Below are 27,187 nucleotides of genomic sequence, written 5' to 3' on the forward strand. Positions count from 1 at the left end.
TGGGGACATGATAGCTTTTCTATACAAAAGGTAGAAAAAGTTTTGAAGCTATTCCTCTTGGTATCCTTTGTGTACATGACTACCTGGCAAACAGGAGTTTTGACTAAAGGCCACGTCTCACTAAGCAACATCGCTAGTAACATCGCTGCTGAGGCACGACTTTTGTGACGTAGCAGCGATGTTGCTAGTGATGTTGCTGTGTGTGACATTCAGCAACAACCTGGCCCCTGAGTGAGGTCGCCGGTTGTTGTTGAATGTCCTGGGCCATTTTTTAGTTGTTGCTGTCCCGCTGTGAAGCGCACATCACTGTGTGTGACAGCGACAGAGCAACAACTAAATGTGCAGGCAGCAGGGAGCCGGCTTCTGCGAACGCTGGTAACCACAGTAAACATCAGGTAACCAAGAAGCCCTTCCCTTGGTTACCCGATATTTACCTTCGTTACCAGCGTCCGCCGCTCTCACGCTGCCAGTGCCGGCTCCCTGCACACATAGCCAGACTACACATCGGGTAATTAACCCAATGTGTACTCTGGCTAGGAGTGCAGGGAGCCAGTGCTAAGCGGTGTGCGCTGGTAACCAAGGTAAAGATCGGGTTGGTTACCCGATATTTACCTTAGTTACCAAGCGCAGCATCGCTTCCACGCGTCGCTGCTGGCTGGGGGCTGGTCACTGGTTGCTGTGAGATCTGCCTGTGTGACAGCTCACCAGCAACCCGTGTAGCGACGCTCCAGCGATCCCTGCCAGGTCAGGTCGCTGGTGGGATCACTGGAGCATCGCTTAGTGTGACGGTACCTTTAGGATATCTACTATTATCACACACACTATAATTAGATAGAGATATCTCTATCTCACACAAGTAACCCCGTTTAACTTCACTACTTTAATGTCTACATAAAGTGCCATCTACAAAATGATATTTTGTAAAAGTTAAATAAAAAGGCACAACTGCAATAAAATGGAAAGAAACAAAAAAAGGATATACAAAAAAATGAAGAGAGCCATCACTTGTCCACTGACTGGTTCAGGGGACGCAGCAGATCTTTCCATTTCGCATGCATATCGCTCTTCGGCTTCTTGGCTCCCAGACTACATTAAAAATTATTATTCCCTGTAACTTGATAAAATCCATTGAACTTGACCTATTTAAACTTGTGTTTTTTTTTACTGGAGTGAATAACTAGTATTCACAGTTCTGCCACTAGAGGGCAACACAGCATTAGAAAACGGCCAAGTGACTTGCACTTCCCCCTCCTAATAAAACCTGATCTCTACTTCCAAGCACGGCTTACTGCAAATCCAAGGATCTAAATAGCACTGCGTGGATTTCATACACACAATTCATTTCATAAAGAGTGTCCACCATGAAGGACATGAGGTCTGCAGCACGGAGGAACAAAACCCTACGATGCAAGTAACAGAGCCCTAGTTATAAAATATCTTGAAAAAAATCCTATTTATGGAGGCAAATTTACCTATGGAGTCAATGTTCTATATCTGAGGGCAAATTATTTCATGCGGTAATGAGTAGAAGTTGACCTGACGGGAAAGTGTAAGTGCGGTTAATTATGGTCCTGTTTATTCAGACAATACGGTGCGTTGGAACAGACTTCCGGGTTTGCCATTAATTGTTAACAGGACTTACCCATTTACAGCCCAAAACACCTTTTACGCCAATAAAGGTGGAAGTAAATGGCGTTTCCAGTTGCACCAGTGCAAATTTACTTTTGTCTGTTGTTAAATATGAATAGTGCAATAGGAAAGGAAAAGCCATTACACGCAGCCGGCCTTATCAGCGCTGACGTCAGCCACGCCATAAATCAGATTTATGAGGGTCCGGAGCTGACATTTCTTTGTTTATTGCACGCTATTCCATTGTAAAGCATAGGTAATATGACAATTGGATGGCGCATTGCCAAGCATAGGTAAGCTATCAGTCTGCCGCAGCCAATGACCAGGCCAGACTGCACAATTAAAGATGGACGTTTCTGCCTCTATTGCTTCCAGCAGGTATAATTAGCAGCTTTATATGCAGCGGACAGTGTGCGCAAGTCATTAACATGGTACCCACAGTAGCAGTGTTGTGCCATTACTTATTATCACGCTACTGTTTCATGCACTATGTACACAACAATATTGTGCAAGTCACTTTACAGCTGTAGGAACTTACTCATAAAGTCCGGGTTAATTTATTACATCGGCGCAGGTTATTATTCCCATTAGTGACTTTTATAGTTCTAACGATTAAAACATTCCAAAAACACCAGAGTGAAGAATATTGCTGCCCAGTTTGCTAAGCAGCAGCCCAAAAATTAATGAAGGGTTAATGAGCAACAGAGGCCGCAGCCGACCGGTGAGACTGGGAACAGACCTGGACATTGGGCTGCAGGTCCGAGGCCGATTTCCTTGCTCTATATACCCATATTCTGCCACCGCCATTGACATGAGAACGGCGGATGCTATAGACATAGAAGTGGTGTCTAGGTATAGTAAAGTAGCCATGCGCTACACAATGAAACCACCTATAGCGCCACCTGGTGGAAAACAGCGGAGTTAGCATTTTTATCTTGAAAACAGAACGAGATAGACAAAAAAAGTGAATTACAAAGTTGTAGGGCATCATCAATTCAATATGAATCGACACCTTACATACAAAAATGCTAGGATTAGAACGTGTAAAACTCAAGGCTGCGGACGTGAAGTGATACCTCATGGAGACCTTCCTACAAGTCATTGGATATGGTGGCTGCGTGGAGTGGCCTCCACGCTCACCTGACCTGACCCCATTGGACTTCTTTCTGTGAGGTCACATCAAACAGCAGGTGTATGCGACCCCTCCACCAACATTGCAGGACCTACGACAACGTATCACAGATGCTTGTGCAAACGTGTCACCTACCATATTGCACAACGTGCAGCAAGATACAGTATGCTGTGCAGAGTCCAGATCTGCATTGCAGCAGACAGTGGCCACCGTGTCGATTCGTATTGAATTGATGATGCCCTACAATTTTTTAATTTACTTTTTTTCTCTATCTCATTCAGTTTGCGAGATAAAAATGCTAACTCAGTTGTTTTCCACCAGGTGGCGCTATAGGTGGTTTCATTGCGTAGCGCATGGCTACTTTACTATTCCTAGGCACCACTTCTACGCCTATAGCTGCCGCCATTCTCAAGTTAATGACGGTGGACAGGATAGGGGTGGACACACTGTAGATACACATATAAGTTCAGGTCTTTCCTTCCCCAGCCAAGGCTAAGAGAATTCAGAAGTGCTGTGCACACGTTGCTTCTTTCTTTGTTGCAGTTTTTGGTTTAGAAAAAAAGCAGCATGTTAATTCTTTGTGCATTTCTCCCCCCATTGTCTTCAATGAAGTCATGAAAAAAAAACGCATGAGAAATGCATCAAAAACGCGCGCGTTTTTAATATGTGTTTTCTGGCACACAGTGCGTTTTTCAGTGAAGATACAAAACTGCTGCGTGCGCACATAGCCTTAGACTAAGTTCACATGCCTAATAATCATCCGTTTGAAATGGATACAACAAAAATCACTTCTCTTAGGCCGGGGCCACACGGGGACTACTGCGATCCCCTTGCATGAGACTCGGCTCGTGCTGGCAGTACAGCAGAGCCGAGTCTCATGCTTGTGTCCTTGAAACTGAGGTCCGTTCGTGCGAGCAGACCTCAGCTGCGGGGGGCGGGCCGGCACTCAGGAGGGGAGGGAGGGATTTCTCTCCCTCTCGCCTGTGTAGCCGGCTATAGACATTCTCGCTCTGCACGCACGGTACACCGGTGTACCGCGAGTGCAGTGCGATTTTTCTCTCGCCCCATTCACTTGAATGGGTGCGAGAGAAAGAGTCTCGGATTACAATCGCAGCATGCTGCGATTGTTTTCTCGGTCCGATTAGGGCTGAGAAAATAATCGCTCATGTGTGCGGTCACACAGGCTAGAATTGGTCCGAGGGGAATGCGATGTTTTATCGCACTCCACTCGCACCGATTTTCTCGCCGTGTGGCTTAGGCCTTAGGAGGAGAAAAATAAGTAGCGCTGATAGTTTGTCAGGCTAAATAAAACTTATTACAATGGAATCCAGTTTTTTGGGGGGTTTTTTAACATTGAAGTCTATTGAAAATTGATCCATTAAAACAGCCATTTATATTTCGGCGATTTTTCGCTTACTGGATCAGATTAAAATGGAAAATACTTGACAATTGGCATGTCCAGTAATCTCTGTTTGAAACGGATCCAGTAAGCAAAATAGATCTCTGTTTACAATGGAAGACGAACAGATGCTATTTAATGGATCAGTTTTGCAAATACTACAATGTTAAAAAATCAGATTCAGTAGCAATCAATCAGTTTTTTTAAGCTGGACAAAAAAGTTGTGTCTGCAATGCATTACTGTCCTGCTCAGATAACAGATTGCTGCTGGAGCGGGTTTACAAGCACAAGTACTAAATAAAAAAATAAATAAAAAAAACAGCTAGTGTAAAGATAGGAAGGTAACTAATCGGTTTCATTTTTTATTTTGTGCATAAATACAGATTGTGACGTGAAAAAAATAAAATTACCATTTAAAAAAAAAAAAAAAAATTCATAGAAACACAAAAACCTAAGGTCAATTTCTGTTGAAACATCCCCATTAAACAATCTCATTGTGGTATTTTTGGGTTCAATTTAGAAGAAAGAAAAAAAAACAAAAAAAAAAAAACAAACACAAAACACATTGCCTAAATGTGTCATTTGTAATCCTCTAACTTTACACTGGTCGTCTTTAGCTATGGGAATCACTTGATAATATCCTGTAACCTCCTCGCAGATGCCCTGCAGTCTCATCAGATGTCTGCACACAATTACCGTATTTTTCGGACCATAAGACGCACTTTTTTCTCCCCAAATGTTGGGGGGAAAGTGTGGGGTGCGTCTAATGGTCTGAATAAAGGGCTCTCCCCAGGAATGAGGGTGCTGCGGTGGAGCGGGTCATCGGCGGCACGAGCAGGCTGTAGCAGTGCCTGCCGTGACCACGTGGGCCCGCTCATTACATATGCACGCACATCATCTCGCCCAATCACCAGCGCTGACAGGTGGGCAGGGTGATGGGCAGGGGGCTGCGAGCATATTAAACAGCCGCCGTGATCACCCCTGGCAACTACAGCCTGGAGTGATCATGTGCGGCTGTATTCACTGCCCTCTGTGCATCATCATCAGCGCGGGGGGCAGTGAATCAGTATAACTCACAGTTCCCCTGCAGCACCGCAATCTCCTCCTGTCTGTGCCAGTCACATGATCTGTGTAGAGAGCGGTGAGCACAGCGATTAAGTCATCTTTGTGTGTGCCATTAGTCACACAGGTCAGCTGACCGACAGATGGGAGGACATCGCAATGCTGCAGGGAAGTGACCGGTGACTGCTCCACACTCCAGCGGCGCTGCTGCCACCACAGACAGGGGCAGAAGCAATGCTGCATGGAGCGAGGAAAGGTGAGTATAAATGTTTTTTGTGGGGACTGTGTGATACAGAATACATGCCATATACCAGGATGGGGTTATTTATCAGGATGGGGGTATATAGCAGGATGGGGGTATATAGCAGGATGGATGGGGTATATAGCAGGATGGATAGATGGGGGTATATAGCAGGATGGATGGCAGTATATAGCAGAATGGGAATATATAGCAGGATGGGAATATATACCAGGATGGCAGTATATATCAGGATGGGGGCATATAGCAGGATGGGAGTATATAGCAGGTGCTGGTATATAGCAGGATAGGAGTATATAGCAGGATGCCAGTATATAGCAGGATAAGGGCATATACCAGGATGGGGTACATATACAAGGCAGGAGGATCATTACAAGGATGGGGTACCTTAGCAGAGAATTTGGGGACATTACCCTCATAACAGTGTAGGCAGCAGATCCTCCCCCCATAACAGTGTGTCATGACCACATTTTTTGCTTAAAATATTTTCCCATTTTCCTCCTCTAAAACCAGGGTGCGTCTTATAGTCCGGTAAGTCTTACAGTCCGAAAAATACGGTAAGTGGACCTAAAGATTTTTATTATAATATTGAAGATTGTAAAATGATATAAACCAGATTGATAATTAAAAGGGATTATGTTAGCAGGTTTTTGACATGTAGTCTAAAGACAGCATGCTGTAGGGGTTAAAGACAGTTTTCAGCAATGCATCTTGTTCCATGTCCATGCTGTTTACCTAGAATGATTGTTTTGGCACTAGAACCCCATCATTACTGGACTACTTTCCCTTCTGCCTGGTAGTCCGACATGCCCCCTGCTGTGGTTAGCAGCTCACTGTCTATAGATATTGTATACAGTGAGCCTGGTGTGGGTGTAGTCACTTTTTACAGCTCTGCTGCATTGCTAAAGCAAAACACTGATTGTATAAGAATAGCTGCATACGTTTAACAAAGTGATACATCGTTGTATTCAGGGTCTCTTTGCCTACATCATGCTATTCTTGGATAAGGTAGCAAACCATTCAAATAAATAATAAAATAGAGGCAGCACACCAAGCAGTATGGCCAAAAAAACACCTCAGATTTATTAACCCATAGTAGCAGTGGCAACATTTCGGTTCTTTAGTGTGAACCTGTTGTGAAGTGAGAATCCGCTGCGGCAGCCATTCAGATCCTTTTCTGTTAGTAAAGCAACCCTCTAATCTTGGGGCCAATTAGCAATTACAGATGCTGACTGTAAATTTTGAAAGCTCCTAAAAACACCCGATTTTGTTTTTAAAACACAAGGTCGATGCCGGAGAATTTGTTTTCTGTGCAGCGCTGTCTAGACAGACTCACTACTGGACCCCAATAACAGTGGATATAATCTGATGACAGCAGGACCAGTAACAGATTTCTTCATTTTACAGAAGAGACAGGTCTCAGTAGTAGATCCCAGGACTGCTAATAATGAAGCTCTAAATGGAGTTGTTAAGTTAGCTAACAGAAATGGCAATGTGTGTATTGGCATCATAAAAAAAAAAAAAAACACAACAACCCACAAAACAAAATGATAAAAAAAAAGGAAATGACACGACTAACAGAGGAGACATCTTGCACAAAGCATTAAGCACCGCGGCTATTTTGTAGCGCTACTGATGGATTTTAAGCTATGAAGTGGCAGTTGCAGTCCAACAATTACACACAAATCAGTGTATAGATGAGCTGCAGCTAAATAGTTATCAATCAATAGTGCTAAATTACATGGCAGTGCAGCCCCGGTGTGAATGCTATACTTTCCCTGTTACATTAATATTGCACAGAAAGGAATCAAAGCCAAAATTCACACCAGGAGTGTGACGGGCACATTATTCCTATGATGCCAATACACTGATCTTTCTCTTTATCTGACTGAACTGTCCCTTCAAAGAGAATCTGTCACCAGGTTGCACCATAATGTAGAGACAGAGACCTGGATTCCAGCCATGGATCGCTTACTGGGCTGCTTGGCGTATTTTTCATAAAATTACTGCAAGAGATTTTCACTGGAGGACTGATAAATCTGCTGCCATGCAGTCCTCCAAATGCTTGAGCTCTGTATAACCCCCACCAAAAATTGTCAGCTTTCTGCCTATGCACAGTGTATATAGAAAGCTGCCAATAAGATGTGGGTGGGGTTATATAGAGCTCAGTATTCAGAAACCCTAGATTTGCACCACATAAAACATTTTATCAAAACTGTAACAACCAGACGAGAGTGACAAATCACTGGAATCAGAGTCTCAACCCCTACATCATGCTACTAGAAGATGGGGTAGTTTAAAGGGGAGGGGAAAAAAAAAAAAAAAAAAGTGAGACTCCCGTAAAGGGAACCGGTCACCAGATTTTCCCTATTAAACTAAAAATATCCCCTTCTGCAGCTCCGGGGCTGCATTCTATGAAGGTGCACCTTGTTGTTGGCCCTTTTTCAGATCACCAAAACAACTTTATAAAATATTACTTTTTCGTATGTAAATTAGTTTGCTTGGCCAGATGGGCGGGCTCTATTTCGCCTTCTGTCCACCCCCTCCTGCCACTGTTCGCTGCCCCCCAGTCTTGATTTCATGGATGGCGACGGCCCCATCATCCTCCACACTGATGCCGAAGTCTCGCACAGGCGCAGTTAGCAGAGGCCACTATCGTGGGCCTGAGCAGAAACTATCCCTCTCGTGCACCGGTGATGTATTTGCGCAGGCTCGAGCTTATGGGCAGGTATTAGGATGACGCTGGTGGAGGTCATGCACAGCGCCGCCCATAATCTCGAGCCTGCGCAAATACATCACCAGCGCACGATAGGGATAGTTTCTGCTCATGCCTGTGATAGTGGCCTCTGCTAACTGCGTTAGACTAAGGCATCAGCGTGGAGGATGATGGGGCAATTGTCATCCATGCAAATCAAGACTGAGGGACAGCGAACAGCGGCAGGAGGGGGGACAGAAGGCGAAATAGAGCCCGCCCATCTGGCCAACCAAACTAATTTGCATATGAAAAGGTAATATTTTATAAAGTTGTTTTGGAGGTCTGAAAAAGGGGGCCAGCAACAAGGTGCACCTTCATAGAATGCAGCCCCGGAGCTGCAGAAGGGGATATATTTGGTTTAATAGGGAAAATCTGGTGACAGGTTCCCTTTAAATAAAATTACTGGTACACAGAAATGATTTTTAAAGGCCATTTCAACTTTGTAAAAATAAAAGTATTTACAAACAGAAGTATCCAGAAAAGTCTCAGTCACAATTACAAAGGCTGTATATTACAGACCAACCTGCGCTCTCCATTATGACGACCACCCAAAGGTCCATGTGTGTATCCCTGCAGCAATGTGGTATACACAGGTTGTAAAGTGATCACTGTGGTTGTGGCCTGCATCCTGTGGCTCACCATCTACCATCTATTGTGTAACTACAAGGCCCAGCATGTCCTCCAGCCTGAGGCTGTCTGTTCATCCTAGAACCTGCAATATGGCAGCAACCTGAGAGCGCCAGGCTGCAGAGCACCGGTGCAATGCTTAAAAGCCTTCCTGCTAGCAGGCTGGTCCCCCGTGGGAGTACATCTGGAAATGGTTGTGATCCAAGCCTGGTACCAAAATCCTGAAGCTTTCTAATAGTTTTACAACATAAAAGCCAAAGTGGCTGGAGGTTAATAGAATTAACCTGCACTCTGTAAACACACAGCTCATGCACCTCATACTATATAGCTTGTCATCATCTCATTCAGCTCCGGCCACAGCTTCAAAGAGAAGCGGCTCAGCCCGGAGAACGCCCGTGAGCGAGTCCAGGGCCGCCAGGAAGGCCGCTATAGGTCGCCGGGTGTATCCTAGCACTCATCCCTATGGACTCTGCAGTATCACCCATCTCTGGCCACATCAGGCAGAATCTGCACATTAAGGCTGGGGCCACACAGGGCACTAGTGCAATGCTCGCATGACACTCTGCTCACACTGGCAGCACAACAGGAGCAGAGTGTCATGCTAGTATCCCTGCGACTGCGGTCCGACCGTGCGAGCGGACCCCAGCTGCAGGGGGCGGGCTGGTGCTGCGGAGGGGCGGGCTGCCAGAGGAGGGGAGGGAGGGATTTCTCTCCCTCTCTCCTCCGTAGTCGGTTATTGCCATTCTCGCACTGCACTAGCAGTACACCGGTGTACCGTGAGTGCAGTGTGATTTTTCTCTCGCCCCATTCACTTGAATGGGTGCGAGAGATAGTCTTGCATTACAGTTGCAACATGCTGCGATTGTTTTTTCGGTCCAATTAGGGCTGAGAAAATAAATCGCTCATGTGTGCTGACACACAGGCTAGAATTGGTCTGAGGGGAATGCGATGTTTTATCACACTCCACTCGCACCGATTTTCTCGCCGTGTGGCTTAGAGCCTAATGGTCACCATGGTGGTGACGTATAACCAAATCTCACTGACTTCAACCAGAATTTGCCTAACAAATGCACTCGTTTGCATACGGCATCTGTTGTCGTATAGTAAAGGAACAATGAAGCTAAAAAAAGAAAAAAACTGCTCAGCACATTACATGTAAAACAGACAAAGGTTTCCTGCAGATCTGTGACAATTAGGTGGGAGTGATTACAGTCTCTGGACAATGTAAAATATTGAGTGTAATCTAAGAAAAAGGTAATAAATGTATTTGTGATGCAGACGGGAAATATACAGAGCTTTTACAGACTCTTTCTGGCACAAAATCAATCGGAAAATAAAGATCAGACAGAATGATGCCACCCTAACCTCGGGCAAAGTTAAAGGATGCCTCATTACCATGAGCTGGATTTTACTATAAAACCGAGCACAAGGGGAAGAGTCCGCTGGGCGGCTCCCAATGGATTATCCCCGCCCATCTTGCCTTGATTGACAGGTGTTTCATTAGTTGTGTGTATGTTTCCAAAAAGAGCAGGCAGACCGTATCAAAACTGGCCATAGAAAAACTTTTTTTGGCTACAGCATCCAAATCATGCAGTTTCTTGTGGTCAGTATAATTGTTGCAAGTACACATAACCAAGATCCCAAATGAGAACGGCATCTTTATGTGATCATCAGCAGGTATAACTCCATACTGACAAATGGGCCAATGTTTCACGGCCATACTAAGAAAGAGCTGGAGCATGGGGCGCCGACAAGTAACCCAACTGCGTGGGGCGCCGACAGGTAACCCAACTGCACGGGGCGCCGACAGGTAACCCAACTGCGTGGGGCGCCGACACGTAACCCAACTGCGTGGGGCGCCGACACGTAACCCAACTGCGTGGGGCGCCGACACGTAACCCAACTGCGTGGGGCGCCGACACGTAACCCAACTGCGTGGGGCGCCGACAGGTAACCCAACTGCGTGGGGCGCCGACAGGTAACCCAACTGCGTGGGGCGCCGACACGTAACCCAACTGCGTGGGGCGCCGACACGTAACCCAACTGCGTGGGGCGCCGACACGTAACCCAACTGCGTGGGGCGCCGACAGGTAACCCAACTGCGTCTCATGCTCCAGCTCTGTTCCCCATGTGGAAAGATAAATTGGCCCATGTGTCTGTATAGAGTTATACCTGCTGATCAACAAAAGACTTTATTTTTCAATTGTTGCCTTGGTTACGTTAACACTTTATGGAATTTCCCTACCATAGATCACTCATGAGTGCCAGCCATATGGTATTTCTAAAATAGTGATGTGACAACAACCACAGCCAAATCAATCATCTAGAGCTAGTGTCTGGTATCAAAGCGCAATCCAAATTCTTTAATGTAATATGGATCCTTCAGTAGGTCAGGCGGCTTGTGACTACTTCCCTATATACTTATTTCTCTAAAAATCTTATAAAATGTAATAAGATTAGCGTGTTACCTTATAAAGTAGCAAAATTGCTGAAAACTATGGATACTCTTCCTGGATGAGTGTGGCCCATGTGTTACAAATTTAGGCCTACTATGAGGTTTGTATGGAGACACGTGTCCATACAGGTCATATTTTGTACACAGACTTCTTACATATATTTATAAGTTTACCTATATGGATCTAAAAACAGCCTTAAGCCATCAAGTAATTCTAACCCTCAGACATAGTTCATTTACTTTTCACAGTAGAGATACACAATTTTATTTTAATTTTTTTTTTTTTTTTACGTACCAGGGCCACATTTTCAAAATTAAACCAACCCCAAGACACACAAAAATACTTAAAAGGGATAATACCATCTGATTACATAGCAAACATATATTGCTACCAACACCTGATCAGTCCCGTTTGACCTGCGCAGCATGGCCATACGTGGATGCAGGGCAGAAGGTTTTGCAACCCTCAGTTATAGGTTGGTTATGTAAGGTTTTTGGTGATCCGTGTCAGTCTTGTATTATTTTGTCCATACAGACAGTTTCATTTTTACCCTAAAACGTTCATAAATGTAAGCCATACTGACATATAAACCAAAGGTTTGAGTTGTGATGAAGCAACACTAAAATGTTGGGGGACTGGGGGGGGGGGGCTGAGAAAAGAAAAAAACAAAAACAAAGAACAAAAACACTGGTTTTGTACAATCCACAAAAAGACCCCTTCATCCCCTGGTGTCTCGTCTACACTATTCCCAGTACAAGTAGTTCAATATCCTTATTGGGCAACAGAAACAAAAAAACGGCAATAGTATTTTTGTGGCATGTTCTCCCATTGTCACTTTTTCTATGCTGTCTTCGGGTGTTAAAGGGAACCGGTCACCAGTATTTTTAGAATTGACCCAAAAGTATCACCTTCCACAGCTCCTGGGCTGCATTGTATGAAGGTGCACCTTGTTCCTTACTCCCCTTGCAGACCCCAAAAATAACTTTATAAAATCTGACCAACACGTATGTAAGTGACCTGTTCTGGTTGGATGGGTGTGCTCTTTTTCGGCTCCTGTCCCCCCTCCAGCTGTTATTTGCCTTCCTCCTTTGATAATTGACACGCCAGACGCCTTAGTCATCATTCACGTAGCTGAGCTGAGTCTCACGCCTGGCAGTCATTGCCAGGTCATGCAGGCGCACTTCGCTCTGCCCCATTGCGGGCAGAGCCAAATACATGGGTGCACTTGCGTGAGATTGTGAGCTCGCTCACAATCTTGTGTCTGCGCAAAGAGCTCACGGGTATGCGCAAGTGCACCTATGTTTTCGGTTCTGCCCGCAATGGGGCAAATCGAAGTGCGCCTGCGTGAGCGGGGAATGACTGTGCAGGCGCGAGATTCAGCCCAGCTACATGGATGATGACAGAGGTGTCAAACGCATCAATCATCAAAGGAGGACAGCAAACATCCAGGCAGGAGGGGGGACAGGAGCCGAAAAAGAGCACGCCCATCCGACCAGAACAGGTCATTTGCATACGTGGAGGTCAGATTTTATAAAGTTATTTTTGGGGTCTGCAAGGGGAGTAAGGAACAAGGTGCACCTTCATACAATGCAGCCCAGGGGCAGCAGAAGGTGATACTTTTGGGTCAATACTGAAAAAACTGGCGACAGGTTCCCGTTAAGCTACATCAGCCATTTTACCAAAAAGTCATTTTAAAGTTACTCATGATATATATCAAACAGCATGTAAAAGATGGCTCAGAGTGGCTTTAGCGAACCCTGTACAGTGCCCCAAAATCTCCTGTGTGGCACCACTAGAAGAAAGCAGACCCCAGCATGACTGAACTAGAGGCACCTGTGCTCGCAGTTTTGCCTCCTTTCAGCACACTAACGCTATGTCTGTGATGGCGGGATACCACACAGGCAGATGAAGAAAAATGCACACACCATGTACACAGGCCTAAGTACACTATCAGAATTATTTAATTATAGTCAACCTGTCACCAGATTTATCCCCTGTGAGCTGCAGCCACCACCAGTGAGCCCTTATAGATGGCATTCTAGAATACTGTATATAAGAGCCCAGGCCACTGTGTATAGCATAAAACACCTTTATTATACTCACCTAGGGGGCGGTCTGGGCATCGCTACTCTCGGGTCAGACGCCTCCTCTCTTCCATCCATTGCTGTTCTTCCAAGCTCCGTGTGGATGATGCATCCCACGTCATCCACACAGAGGCCTTGATGACGCTCCTGCGCATGTGCACTTTGATCTGCCATGCTGAAGACAGAGTAAAGTACTGTAATGTGCAGATGTGAGGAAAAGGTCAAAAACCACCCACGCACGCTCACTACAATACTTTGATCTGCTCTACTGAGGGCACATCAAAGTGTGCATGCGCAGACGCGCCATTGAGGCCTTTGTGTGGATGATGTGGGACACGTCATCCACACAGAACTGAGGATGGCAGCGATGGACAGAAGAGAGAAGGTGCCAGAGACGAGAGCAGCGACGCCCATCGATCTCGACCACCCCCCTAGGTGAGAATAGTAAAAGCTCTGTGTTTCCATTACACAGAGCAGCCTGATCACATATATACAGTATTCTGGAATGCAGTATATAAGGGCTCACTGGTGGTGGCCGCAGTCTAAGGGAAAATCCTGGTGACAGCTTCTCTTTAACAAAATGACAGGATGCAAATAAAACACCAGGTTTTTTGTTTTTTTTCAAAAGGTAAAATACAGCAGAATTTCTAAAAACATGCATTTATTATATGGGCATGTTTGCCAAAAAACATTATCAAGTAGGCTAATTCTTAAGACTTACATCCCGCTCTGCACTCAGCTGGTCAGAGCACGCTCGCTCCCGCAGCAGGGCACTTTCCAGCCCCTCCACCTCTTGCCTTAGCTGGGCTGTCTCTTTCTCCAGTACAGCGGTTATCTTCAACAACTCCTCTTTTTCTTTCATAGTCTTCTCTATTTTAAGCTGAAATAATTAAAAGCAATAATTAATACAGGATGGTAGGATAGTAACAGGAGAGAAACTAAGGAGTCAGTTGCACACTGCAGTGCTTAGATATCTGGGACAATGAATATGGGAATATTGACATGAATTACTGCTATGAAAAATATGGAAAAATTGAGATACTTAGCACAAAAATTGGCCAGGTTTTATGTGAGCCCAACAGCCAGTGAGCTGTTGGGCTCACATAAAATTGGGCCATTTGTGTGTGCAAAGTATCAATTTTTAACATGTTTTTTCATAGCAGTAATGCATGTCTATATTCCCATATGCATTGTCCCAGATATCTAAGCACTGCAGTGTGCAACTGACTCCTTTTTGTTACTATGTTTCATATTCAGTCTGCACCTGTTACATTAGAACGATAGGATCACCCATCACACCGGTACAGACCATTGCCCATGATCGAGCCGACCATTATATATAATAGAACACTTTTACAATAAAAATAGCATGGTACACTGAACCGTTTCTTCTTACAAATATGACAAAAGCGAAGCGTCAAAAGCAGCTTAATCTACAATCTCAAGATAAGCAATGCTGAGATGCTGAAATCAGATGGGCACGATCAGTGTTTCGTTTCTATGAAACACAAGAAGGAAGCATAGGACCCATGCTCCCTTAAAGGTGAAACAGGACTTTGCTTTAATGCATATCCCAGACGAGCAGTTTCTAGTTTTGTTCCATAAACAGCAATTATAGAACGGTAATAAAATAGAAAAAAAATGCCTAATTATTTGGGTTTTGGATTTAGAGTCTATACTAAGCCACTGGCTAGTTCTTGAAGGCCATTTAAGAGACATGTCGTGCAATGATGGGATGAAGGAAGGGAGCAAGAGGTGCTGGGAGTAGTTTCTTGGATTGCGGTAACTTGGATGTCAGAAGATTTTGTGCTACATAAATATGCATCTAAAACAACCACAAACACAGATTTACATTTCATGTACAGCGCTGTCACAAGGCCGGGTTTTCCCATATATACACCACCCTGGTGTACATGAAACGTCACTGAATCCATTGGACGGTATCGCCTGCTGGGGGTGGGGGGGATTTTTATATATATTAGAAAATTATTTATATATTGTTATGTTTACCATTTTTTTGGGGTTTTTTTTTTTTTGCACAGTTGTGTTTTTTTCTCAACATTACTAAATATGCATGTTAAGATCCAGTATATGACGGCTGAGGTTTTACAGAATAAGTTGTACTTTCAAATGACATTTCATTTTGACTGACAGTTCCAATTATCATACAATATAGTTAAAAATAGAAATAAAATTCCAAGTGTGCTGACATTTGGCTAGGTTTTCAGCAGACTTCTGGCTATGATGGCAACTCACCATCATGTGGCAGAGTGAGTGCTACAGGTGCATGCAATGGCGCGCAGCCGGTACAGCTACCTTTTAATGCGGCTGTCAGAGACGGAGAGCTGTATTTAAGGGGTTAAAAGCAGCAATCATAGCTCGGCTCTAATCACAGCGGCTACAGGATGATGCTGACTGTGTAACACAGCCAGCATTTGCTCAGTATTGTGCGGGCTCAGCTCCAGAGCCTGCTCCAAACACAAGAAGCTGGCATTTCATATAAAAGTCAGTAAGCGAGTATATGAGGGAAAAGCACTATTTCAGGTCATTATATGACTTATCCTATACTTGTCACCAGTTTTTCCCTTCACAGACTATCTACTAATTTTCAGTGCTAGTGTAGGAAACTTGCAGTTATGATGTTTCCCCCATATACAATTGCACAGCTCTATCTCTATGTAGCATATGCTGAAAACCACAATCAGCATGGAAGATCCTATACAGCAGTACTGAGCAGTGTAGATGCGCATCCAGCACTGGAGTGAGAAACAAAGCAGAAGGAAGGTCTGTTTAGCTCTGCACGTCCCCTCCTTGCCCCCTATACACAGACAATCAGCTCAGGTAGATTACAGATGCCTGTTTAGAAGTTTTTCACAGTGAACAGGAGGTGGAGGGAAGAAAGTTACTTATATCTGAAGAAAGAAAGAACCATATTTCTGTGAAACATATTACCAAGTTTCTTATTGCTTGTACTATTGATTCATACAAATTTGAATTAATTAACAATGACCATTAAATTTGTGATCTGTCATTTCTGAATATGGCAGCATATCACAAAAGCTTTACTACCAAACGTTACAAAGATTTTATCAACAGAAAGGATTGGTTAATAAACAAATAGGATATAAATTATCCTATGGAAAATGCTGTCCTGATGGCTGTAAAATATCTAATTTTATCTACGCACAATTGCAAATCCAACACTTTGCATATGTCAGTGTATACATATATTAAACATACCTCCAGTAGACCAGCCTTGGTGGTCACCACCAACATGTCCGAATGACCTTCATCTTCCATTGTTAATAGCTCATCTACAGGCGATGAGGTACGAAACTGGAATGGGGTGCTTGCTCCACGTATCTCTCCTTTATGGGTCACATAGCAGAATTGGTAAAATTCCCCGTCATCGTTAGGAAGATAGTACCCTAAAGAGACAAAGTAAAATGGCCTTTAAGACCAAAAAGTCATCTGTGCTACAAAACCATGCCGAAAGTAGCATCAAAGTGAACCAAAGTCAGTTCCTGAGGTCAAATTAAAATAACTCTAAATAATATTTACTATTTTACACATACCTCCATGCACAAACACACACACAGGCATGCAAAAGTTTGGGCACCCTTGGTCAAAATTACTGTTATTGTGAACAGTTAAGTTGATGAACTGATCTCTAAAAAGCCATAAAGTTAGACATTTATTTTGTATTTTAGACAAAAAAAAAAAAAAAATACAGTTCAAAAGGTTTTCGGTCACGCAGACAATTTTGTCTTTTCCATAAAAAAAAAAAAAAAAAAAAATAAAAAAAAAATCATACTTTAATTTATCAAATGAGTTGCATAATGAATAGAAAATATAGTCCAGACATTGGCTAGGTTAGAAATGATGATTTTTTTTTTACTTGAAATAATTTTCTCCTTCACACTTTGTCACAGAATGCTCCTTTGCAGCAACTCCATCTTTGCAGACCTTTGGCATTCTAGCTGTTAATTTGCGGAGGTAATCTGGAGATATTTCCCCCCATGCTTCCCCCCTCCCATAAGTTGGATTGGCTTGATGGGCACTTTTTGCGCACCATACAGTCAAGCTGCTCCCACAAAAGCTTAATAGGGTTGAGATCTGGTGACTGGGCTGGCCACTCCATTAGATAGAATACCAGCTGCCTGCTTCTTCCCTAAATAGTTCATGCATAGTTTGGAGGTGTGCTTTGGGTCATTGTCCTGTTGTAGGATGAAATTGGCTCCAATCAAGCGCTGTCCCCAGGGTATGGCATGGCATTGTAAAAATGGAGTGATAGCCTTCCTTATTCAAAATCCCTTTTACATTGTTCAAACCTCTCACTTTACCAGCACCAAAGCAACGCTGGACCATCACATTACCTCCACCATGCTTGACAGATGGCGTCAGGCACTCTTCCAGCATCTTTTCAGTAGCTTTGTATCTCACAAATGTTCTTCTGTGTGATCCAAACCCCCCAAACTTCGATTCGCCTGTCGATAACACTTTTTTCCCAATCTTCCTCTGTCCAATGTCTATTCTTTTGCCCATATTAATCTTTTCCTTTTATTAGCCAGTCTCAGATATGGCTTTTTCTTTGCCACTCTGCCCTGAAGGTCTGCTTCCCGGAGTTGCCTCTTCACTGTAGACGTTGACACTGGCGTTTTGCAGGTACTATTTAATGAAGCTGCCATTTGAGGACCTGCTGTGAGGCGTCAATTTCTCAAACTAGAGACTCTAATGTACTTGTCTTGTTGCTCAGTTGTGCAGGGGGCCTCCCACTTCTTTCTACTCTGGTTAGAGCCTGTTTGTGCTCTCCTCTGAAGGGAGTAGTATACACCATTGTAGAAAATCTTCAGTTTCTTAGCAATTTCTCGCATGGAATATCCTTCATCTATAAAGAACAAGAATAGACTGTCGAGTTTCACATGAAAGTTCTCTTTTTCTAGTCATTTTGAGAGTTTAATGGAACCAATAAATGTAATGCTCCAGATTCTGTACTAGCTCAAAGCAAGGTCAGTTTTATAGCCTCTCTAATCAGCAAAACTGTTTTCAGCTGTGCTAACAGTTGCACAAGGGTTTTCAAGGGATTTCTAAAACATCCATTAGCCTTCTAACACACTTAGCAAACATAATGTACCATTAGAACACTGGCGTGGTGGTTGTTGGAGATATGCAAAGTTTTGCATCGGCCCGGGAAATCTTCCAGAAAAATGCTCTTGTTCCCCATTCACTTCCAAAATACTAGGGTACTTGAGTGACGCCCATTCAATCATCGAACTGTTCGTTACAAGTACAAGCATGGTAGTGCTCGATAATCACTAGAAATTATACACGTTTTTCTAAATATCCTAAAAATATAGAACTGAAAATTGTGACATGCATTTCTAGTCCGCTCCCCCGGAGTAAATAATTTGTAGGACCACCTTTCACTGCGATTATTACTGCAAGTCTTTTGGAGTATGTGTCTACCAGTTTTTCACATTTAGAGGCTGACATTTTTGCCCATTTTTTGCCAAATGTCTCTGGCTCAGTGAGATTGGATGGAGACAGTCTATGAACAGCAATTTCCAAGTCTCGCCACAGATTCTCAATGGAATTTAGGTCTGTACTTAGACAGGGCCATTCACACACATGAATATGCTTTCATATAAACCATTCCATTATAGCTCAGGCAGTATGTTTAGAGTCATCGTTCTGGTGTCAGGTGAACCTACGACTCAGTGTCAACTCTTTTGCAGCCTCTAACAGTTTTTCCTCCAGCATTGCTCTTTATTTCCCTCCATTCTTCCCTTCAACGCCGATCAGCCCCTGTATTCCTGCTGAAGAAAAGCATCTCCACAGCCTGATGCTGTCACCAAGTTTGGGAGTGGGATAGCGTTTTCAGGGCGATGTCAAGTGTTTTACACCACACAACAGCTTACATTTGGCTCAAAACGTTCTACCTTGGACTCATCTGACCAAAACACGTTCTTCCACATACTAACTGTGCTCCCTACATGGCTTCTTGCAAACTGCAAATGGGATTTGTTAGGACTTGCTTTCAAAATGTCTTTCTTCTTGCCACTCTACCACAAAGTCCAGATTTGTGTATTTCTGCAGCTCCACCAGAGTGGCGATGGGTGACTGCCTCTCTATGTAGTGCTCTCCTTGCTTGTGATGTCAGTTTAGGTGGATGACAATATCTTGGAAGGTTTGCAGTTGTGCTAGATTCCTTCCATTTTTGGATGATTGAATATTTTACAGAGCACTGTTCAGAGGTTGGGCTATTTTTTTTTGAATTTTTTATCTGGTATGTTCCTTGGTTTTCACAATGCTGTTTGATACCTAATGTTTTCAACAAACCTCTGATGCCTTCACAGAGCAGCTGTAGTTAAGGGGGTGTTACACGCAGCGATATCGCTGGTTTAAGCACCCACCCTCGTCGTTTGTGCCCGTCACTGCCCGTGGCGCACAAAATCGCTAGGAGCAGTCACACGGGACTTACCTGCCTAGCGACGTCGCTGTTGCCGGTGAACCGCCTCCTTTCTAAGGGGGCGATTCATGCGGCGTCACAGCGACGTCACTAAGCGGCCGCCCAATAGAAGCAGAGGGGCGGAGATGAGCGTAACATAACATCCCGCCCACCTCCTTCCTTCCGCATAGCCGGCGGCCACAGGTAAACTGCAGTTCGTCATTCCCGAGGTGTCACACGTAGCGATATGTGCTGCCTCAGGAACGATGAACAACCTGCGTCCTCCACAATCAACGATTTTTTTTTGAAAAGGAACGACGTGTCAACGATGGACGATAAGGTGAGTATTTTGCACCGTTAGCGGTCGTTCCTTGCTGTCACACGCAGCGACGTCGCCAACGATGCCGGATGTGCATCACGGAATACGTGACCCCGGTGATATATCGTTAGATACGTCGCTGCGTGTAACGCCGGCTTTATATCGAGAATAAATTTAACACAGGTGGACTCAATTTACTAGTTTGGTGACTTCTGGAGGAAATTGGTCACTTAGGATTTTATTTTATATGCAGGTCATATTTTAAAAATATAAATCTGAAAATTATTTTTAGAAAACCCCGTATAAGTTTCCTTTACTCTTCATACATACTTGCTATCTGTGTTCATATAGATCATGTAAAATCCCAATAACATACATGTAAGTTTGTGGGTCTGATATGAGAAAATGTGCAAAGGTTTGCAGGGCATGAATACTTTATCAAAGCACTATATACACACACACAACACACTAGACTGACTTTCTCTATGGCTTACTACTGGAATACTTAAAAGGGGTTGTCCTGCTATTGATAGTGTGCAAGAGTACTATTCTAATTAGGCTGGGGCCACACGAGCGTATGGTACGAGATATGAGAGCATCGGATGTGATATGCTAATGACTTTTGTTTCCTGCTCTGCTGCAAGCGTGAAAAAGGAGCCAGCACAATCTGAAATTGGCATGCATCATATAAAAAGTGCAAATTGACAGATTTATTCCAACTGTACTATAATAAAAAAAAAAAAAGAAGATTTTTAGCAAATAATTGATCAATTCTTTGAGCCACCTCTGCCAACGTTACAGCAAATCTCAATAGGGGGGTCCTAACCTATATTATGCATTTCATGTGCCATGCGGCCTCCTAGATAAAGTTAAAAGCAGAACCATAATGGAGCACACATATCTGTAACCTGTATATAGCCGCTTCCATGTTGCAAAAGAGGCAATTATGGATAGAGGCCAGCCCAGGTCCCAGTATGTGGAGCAAGCTCTACACCTACCAGGACTATATCAGAACTGACTCTCCCAGTGCCAGACAGCAACCATTGATAAAGGCGGACCAGATCCAAGTATGGTGCTTAATTAGCGTGAGCGGGGCGGGCTTTGCGGAGGAGAGGGATTAATCTCCCCATCTCCTCCATTGTCAGCTGTTGCGATTATCGCACTGCACTCCAGTGTCATCCATGTGCAGTGTGATGTTTCACTTGCACCCATAGACTTGTATGGGTGCGAGTGCATACAGATCCGATTACACCCGCAGCATGCTGCGACAGTTTTCCTCGGTCCGACTAGGGCGGAGGGAAAAAAAAAAAAAATTGCAGGTAAGAATGGCCCCATAGAGTAACATAGGTCTGAATGGAATGCAATTTTTTTGTTTTAATTTTTTACTTGCCCGTTTTACTTGCAGTGTGTCCTTACCCTTAGTAGGGTTTACGATGATGTATACTGGGCGTCAGTTGCTGAGGCCACTCTACAACCCAGCTTGCATCTCAAGATGATGTCCAATTGGGCAACGTCACAATAACAGATTTAAAAAGAAAAACCTGTGACACCCACCATATTGCAGCTTGGCTGCCCCCAAGCAGGGTGTAAGTGCCTATCCTTTTTTTGCCCATGCTAGTCTAACATGGCATCATGACCAACATAAATCAGACTGGTTTGGTGGCAGTTGACCTGAGTACAATGTCTGCTCACATGGTAAAACCAGGAGAACCCCTTTAGAATATACTTAGCAAACAAAACACAGAACAGACGGACAGGAACACTTTCCAAATAACTTTCCACGTCTGCGAATTTACAACATTATTTTACTTAGAAAGCAATTTCCGAGTAAGCAACATTACCTAACATTCTGCAAAAAAAAAAAAAATAAAAAAAAAAAAATACATATATAAAAGAGGCTTCTTAAGATTTAGTAAGAGCATCCGGAAGAAGTCTGTGTACGCAGAGTGTATAACCGAATCCTGGAGCGGCCGGTACAAAGACGGATTGCTACAAGATGAAATAACATCAGTGTTGGAGGAGCCAGGTACTTTGGATTGTAGTAACACAAATGTTTATCCTGGATCGTGGTAAAGCTCTTTAGCACATTTTGCTTGCTGCGTACTTGGACGTTTTTACATCACAAGCGTTCTGCGTAAACCCGCGGAGCCGGACACTTACGCTGCAGCTATTCAAAACACACAAACTGCAGTTTTTCTTTCAACAGCGGATCAGGTTTGGGAATGTGAGCATTACGCCTGCTGCATTTCAGAAAACACCACATTCACAGGATCACAATCGCTGGCCATGTGCTTCAGAGGGACTGGTGCACCTTGTCAGTTCAAGTCAGATATTATTCAGAAATGCAGCTGGGCCCTCATTTCATTCAGAAAGGTTCAGAGATAGTAGGACGGACTGGTAACACATGCTAAAATGTGTAAGAGACCATGTCAAGTGTCTCTACAATGTAAATAGCCTCTTCATAGAATAGGAGAACAGGGACACTAGTGTCACCTAATGGAGATAATAATCCAAAAAAACTGAAAATCTGCATCTTTAAAGGGAACCTGTCAGATGCAATATACACCCAGAACCACGAGCAGTTCTGGGTGTATATTGCTAATCCCTGCCTAACTGTCCCTGTATACACTAGTATAGATAAAGAGATCTTTAGAAAAAGTATTTAAAAAGATCCTTTAGGATATGCAAATGACTAGTCACAAGGATGTTCGTTCATGCGCTCATTCCGCCCTCTTAGCATGGTAGTACACCCACAGGGGAATGGTACATGCTAATCAGTGCTTCATCATCAGCGGTGACGCGCATACTTGTGTCAGCTGTCACCGCTGATCAGAAGTCCTGACACTTCCGGTCACGTGCAGTATGAAGCCGCGTGTACACGCCCCAACTTCAAAGAGGTCTAGTACGCATGATCAGAAGTGCTAGGACTTCTCATCAGTGGGGCAGTGGACAAAGGTACGTGCGTCACCACTGATGATGTTGCACTGATTAGCATGTAACACTCCCCTGTGGGCGTACTAACATACTAAGAGAGCGGAATGAGTGCAGGAACTAATGCTCTTGTGACTAGTCACTGGCCTCATTAGCATATCATAAAAGATCTTTAGAAATACTTTTTCTAAAGATCTCCTTATCTATGCTACTAGATACAGGGACTGTTTGGCAGGGAACGGCTCTTGGTTCTGGGTGCATAGGGGGTCTCACAGATTCACTTTAAAGATCCTTGCCACAGGATTTCGGATAAAAGGCCAAATTAGAAACTCCAAGCAGGTGAACCGATTTAGCTTGTGACAGGGGATCTAAGGGGTAAAGTTTCTACTTGGGGTGGAAAATGTCATCTCTGACAAATCCCCATAGATTAAATGGCTAATATATTGATGTCGATCTAAAATGAGGTAGACCCTGCCCATATCAGGTTTGAGGCATCTGCCTCAGCTGCATTTACACAATGGAGCCAAAAGAGAATTCTACTGACCTGTCAAGCTGGTAACTAGAAAAGTGTAATACCCTATGCTGTTTCATAAAAAGTATACAGCAAAATATCTTCTACTGTGCTGTGTAGGGGTTTGGTTTTTTTTTTACAATGTGGTTATTAGTCATGTATCACTCTTTATGCCTATACAATTAGAAGCATCGCAGCCTTCCATCAGATATACACATCAGGAGACATGTTTTCTATTTAGGCCCCAAATGTGATCAGAGCCTTACATTTATAATGTAATGGTATGTTTACTGATGGGCAATGAAACACCCTGAAAATCAGAGGGGTTCTACATCCTAAAACCTCTACCAGTTACTCAAAACTAGAGCTGCTCGGACTCGCAAAAAAACAGGACCGGTGGATCACTACTCCCTTAAAAAAAAAAAAAAATCCCGATCCGCTCCAGAATCAAGCGCCCATATAAAAAAAAAAAAAAAAAAAAAAGTCAAGGGGGACCAGAATCCGGAGATTAAAAACACTTTTCCCTTCCGGAGCAGACATTTCAATATTCACTATTTTGCCAGCCCACTGGCGCGTGTTATTGCACCCCCACCCTGAGTGGCAGCGTGTCAGCTGACTGCAACCAATCACTGGCGCTAGGACGGCCGGTGGACGGGGAAAGCAGTGCAAGTGTCTGCGGGTCCATATGGTGAGCGTGCATGTAGACAGAAACACAGGGATGCTCCTGTCAGAGTGTGCAGCTGTGCCGGTTATGCGATATCAGACTCATACAAGTATGGCATGACATCAGCCAGCACAGCCTGCACTCTCTGAACATGAGCGTACATGTACCTGGAAACACATGCACACTCCTGTCGAAGTTTGCGCGGCTGTGCCGGTGATTCGATGTCAGACTCATGGAAGTCCCTCGCAAGTGTGACTCCAGTCTAATAGAAACCGCATGCGGCTTTTTTTTTTTTTATTTAAGTAAAAAAAAAAAAAAAAAACAAAAACGGTCAGCTCATAATTTTGATACTCAGCCAAGATAAAGCCAGCTGGGGGCTGGTATTCTCAGCCTGCAGCCGCCCAGTATTGCCGCATCCATTAGATGTGACAATCCCGGTGCTTTACTGGCTCTTCCAGAATTGCCCTGGTGCGGGGGTAATAGTAGGGGTTAATAACAGCACACAGCTGCTACTAAGCCCTAGGTTAGTGATGGCACAGGCGTCAGATACCTGCATCATTAACCTGTACATGAAAGTAAATAAGAACAGAGAAAAATCCTTTATTTGGAATTAAGTACAAAACACACCCTCTTTCACTACTTTATTAACCAACACCCTGCAGGTCCGCTGTAATCCACACGAGGTCTCACGACAACGCATCCAGCTCTGCTACATCTCGAAGCCAGCAGCCATAGAGAACGACCGCTGGCTGTGAGTGTAGCCTATGACAGCAGGCAGATGCTGTCACAGGCTGGGGGCGTGTCTGACTGCAACCAATAACAGTACATATATAAGATTTAGCACATGAACTTTTTTTTAAGCACATCCAATTGTGGAAATTATTTCAAAATCTATTGATTAAAATAAACTTTAAAACAAACTTTGTTATCATGAAAACCCCTCTAAGTGGCTGTCCCCAGTAAGTCAATTGTTAGGCTAAATGCTAACCAGTGCAGTCAAGTCAGTGAGCCAAATTCTGACCTCTCTTGCTCCACCACTGCTCCCAGTGCTCAGGGTTGCAGCCATTAACTGACACCGGGAGCAGTGGGGAAACACTGTGCTGGACCTGGGGAGAGTGAGTGAAGGACGCCTTTGAGTACCAAACTGTACCCAGGGATAAGGGATATACCTTACAATATGCATTTCATCCACCTCACTGAGACTAACACGTATAACTATTCTATGCATCAAGTTATGAGAACCTAGGACGTCTGCAAACTGTTCGGCACCACGGGTCAGCTGCACGTTGTAGATCTACAGACTGCTACCGTTTTAGTGCTCGACAGTAAAAGCATGCATTCAGAACTTGGCTCGCTCAAGTCTCACATGGACATTTTACAGAAAGCTTCATAAAATCCAGCTTTTTATGCAGGTGACACAATGGAGTGCGCGGTGTATCCATCCAAGCCCTAGTTTATGGCCTCTCTTCTAGTTTATACAGGTGGAAACACCCAGCTGCTATTGGAAAGCAGCACAGGACTTTACTGATCTGCTCACCAAACAGGTGAATTACCCAGGGAAACCCGGCATCCCGAGCCAAGTCCAGACCGAGAACAGACAAAAGGCAGAAAACACATCACGGGGGAAAGGAAACATTTGTACTGTGTGTACTGGGCTTCTACACACTAAACTAGGAATGTTTGGAAGCAAAATAACCAAATAAAACGTACGTCAGCTTCATAATAAAACGTAGCTTGGACCGGTCACAGCTCCCGAGTGTTTGTGTTAGGAAATACTTACAGTTCCCATGAAATTGTTTTGGAGCAAAGTTACTTTGAACCCTGTCGTGCTGTTCCTGTAATATTCCTCCTGGAAACACCTGAATAAATTGACAACTGGGTGTTACCATTCCCCTTACCAATGAAGTCAAAGTATCCCATTAGTGCTCATAGTATGACTATGCGGCGTCCACCTGCATCTACACTGGCTGAGCAATACAGGAGCCCAGGAAAATCAGGGCAATAAGTAAAAGAGTAGTGTTTCAGGGTTTTCCATGGAACGTGTTGTGCCTTCTTGCCCTTGTCCAAGATGGAGTCTGGGGCTTGTCTTGCCCTTGAACTTCCTGTCAGCCCTGCTTATAAGTCCCGGTCCGGGATGTACTCCGTGGTTGAGTATTTTGTGCTGCTGGCTCCAGTCACTTCTGGCTTGCTTCTAGACTTCCTGCTGCCACTTGTTAGCTCTGTCCTCATTACAGCTCAGCTGCTTCCAGTCTATGGTGCATTACCCTGGTCCTGGCTGTGGTTCTCTCCCTTCAAAACTTCTAGGACAAGTGCTCTATTATTACTGGACTTCTTTGGTCTGTAAAAACTTAGATTCATTTTAGTGATCAGTGTGCTTAATCCATGACTCAATCAGTACGGGCTGTGTGCTGGACTTGTACAGGACTTTGTCAGGCCTAAGAAGTACACTGGTCACCATCTGTCTGCTGCACACTTCCCTGCATATTATTTCTGGACATTCACGCATTAGTGCTGGTCTCGCACTCTTGCTATTATTTCTGGACATTCATGTATTAGTGCTGGTCGCACTCTTGCTATTATTTCACATATTAGTGCTGTTTGCACTTGAATTTAATGTTTGTATTTGCCTTCTGTTTGTCTTTGTTTCAGAAACGGTTTATTTGCCCATACAGACTAATTACCTATCCCAAGTCTCAGTTTCATTATATTCCACGCTATCAAATTCCAGAGTATCTACATAATTGTTACAAAAAGATGGAAGTCAGGCACAAGTGAGGAGCTGCACAGCCTTTTTACAGATGTCAACATAAAAAAAAAATAGACACTTGTGTCTTTTAGAGGCAGAAATCCTTCAAATATAAGACTTTACTATTAAAAGTTATTTTTCAATGGAATTTTGCCAGTGTACAGC

General features: G+C 43.9%; 1 protein-coding gene across 1 annotated transcript in view; it reads right to left on the bottom strand.

Moving 5' to 3' along the window:
- Window positions 1-27,187, bottom strand: part of TAX1BP1 (Tax1 binding protein 1) — a 124,849-nt gene that overhangs the window by 70,654 nt on the left and 27,008 nt on the right. Inside the window, exons 4-5 of the mRNA XM_075315328.1 lie at window positions 16,644-16,831; window positions 14,125-14,283 (exon numbers count right to left, since the gene is read on the bottom strand). Coding sequence (XP_075171443.1) covers window positions 14,125-14,283; window positions 16,644-16,831 — 347 coding nt within the window. The remainder of the gene's footprint in view (window positions 1-14,124; window positions 14,284-16,643; window positions 16,832-27,187) is intronic.

The sequence above is a fragment of the Anomaloglossus baeobatrachus genome, chromosome 6 (assembly GCF_048569485.1).
Source record: "Anomaloglossus baeobatrachus isolate aAnoBae1 chromosome 6, aAnoBae1.hap1, whole genome shotgun sequence".
NCBI lineage: Eukaryota > Metazoa > Chordata > Amphibia > Anura > Aromobatidae > Anomaloglossus > Anomaloglossus baeobatrachus.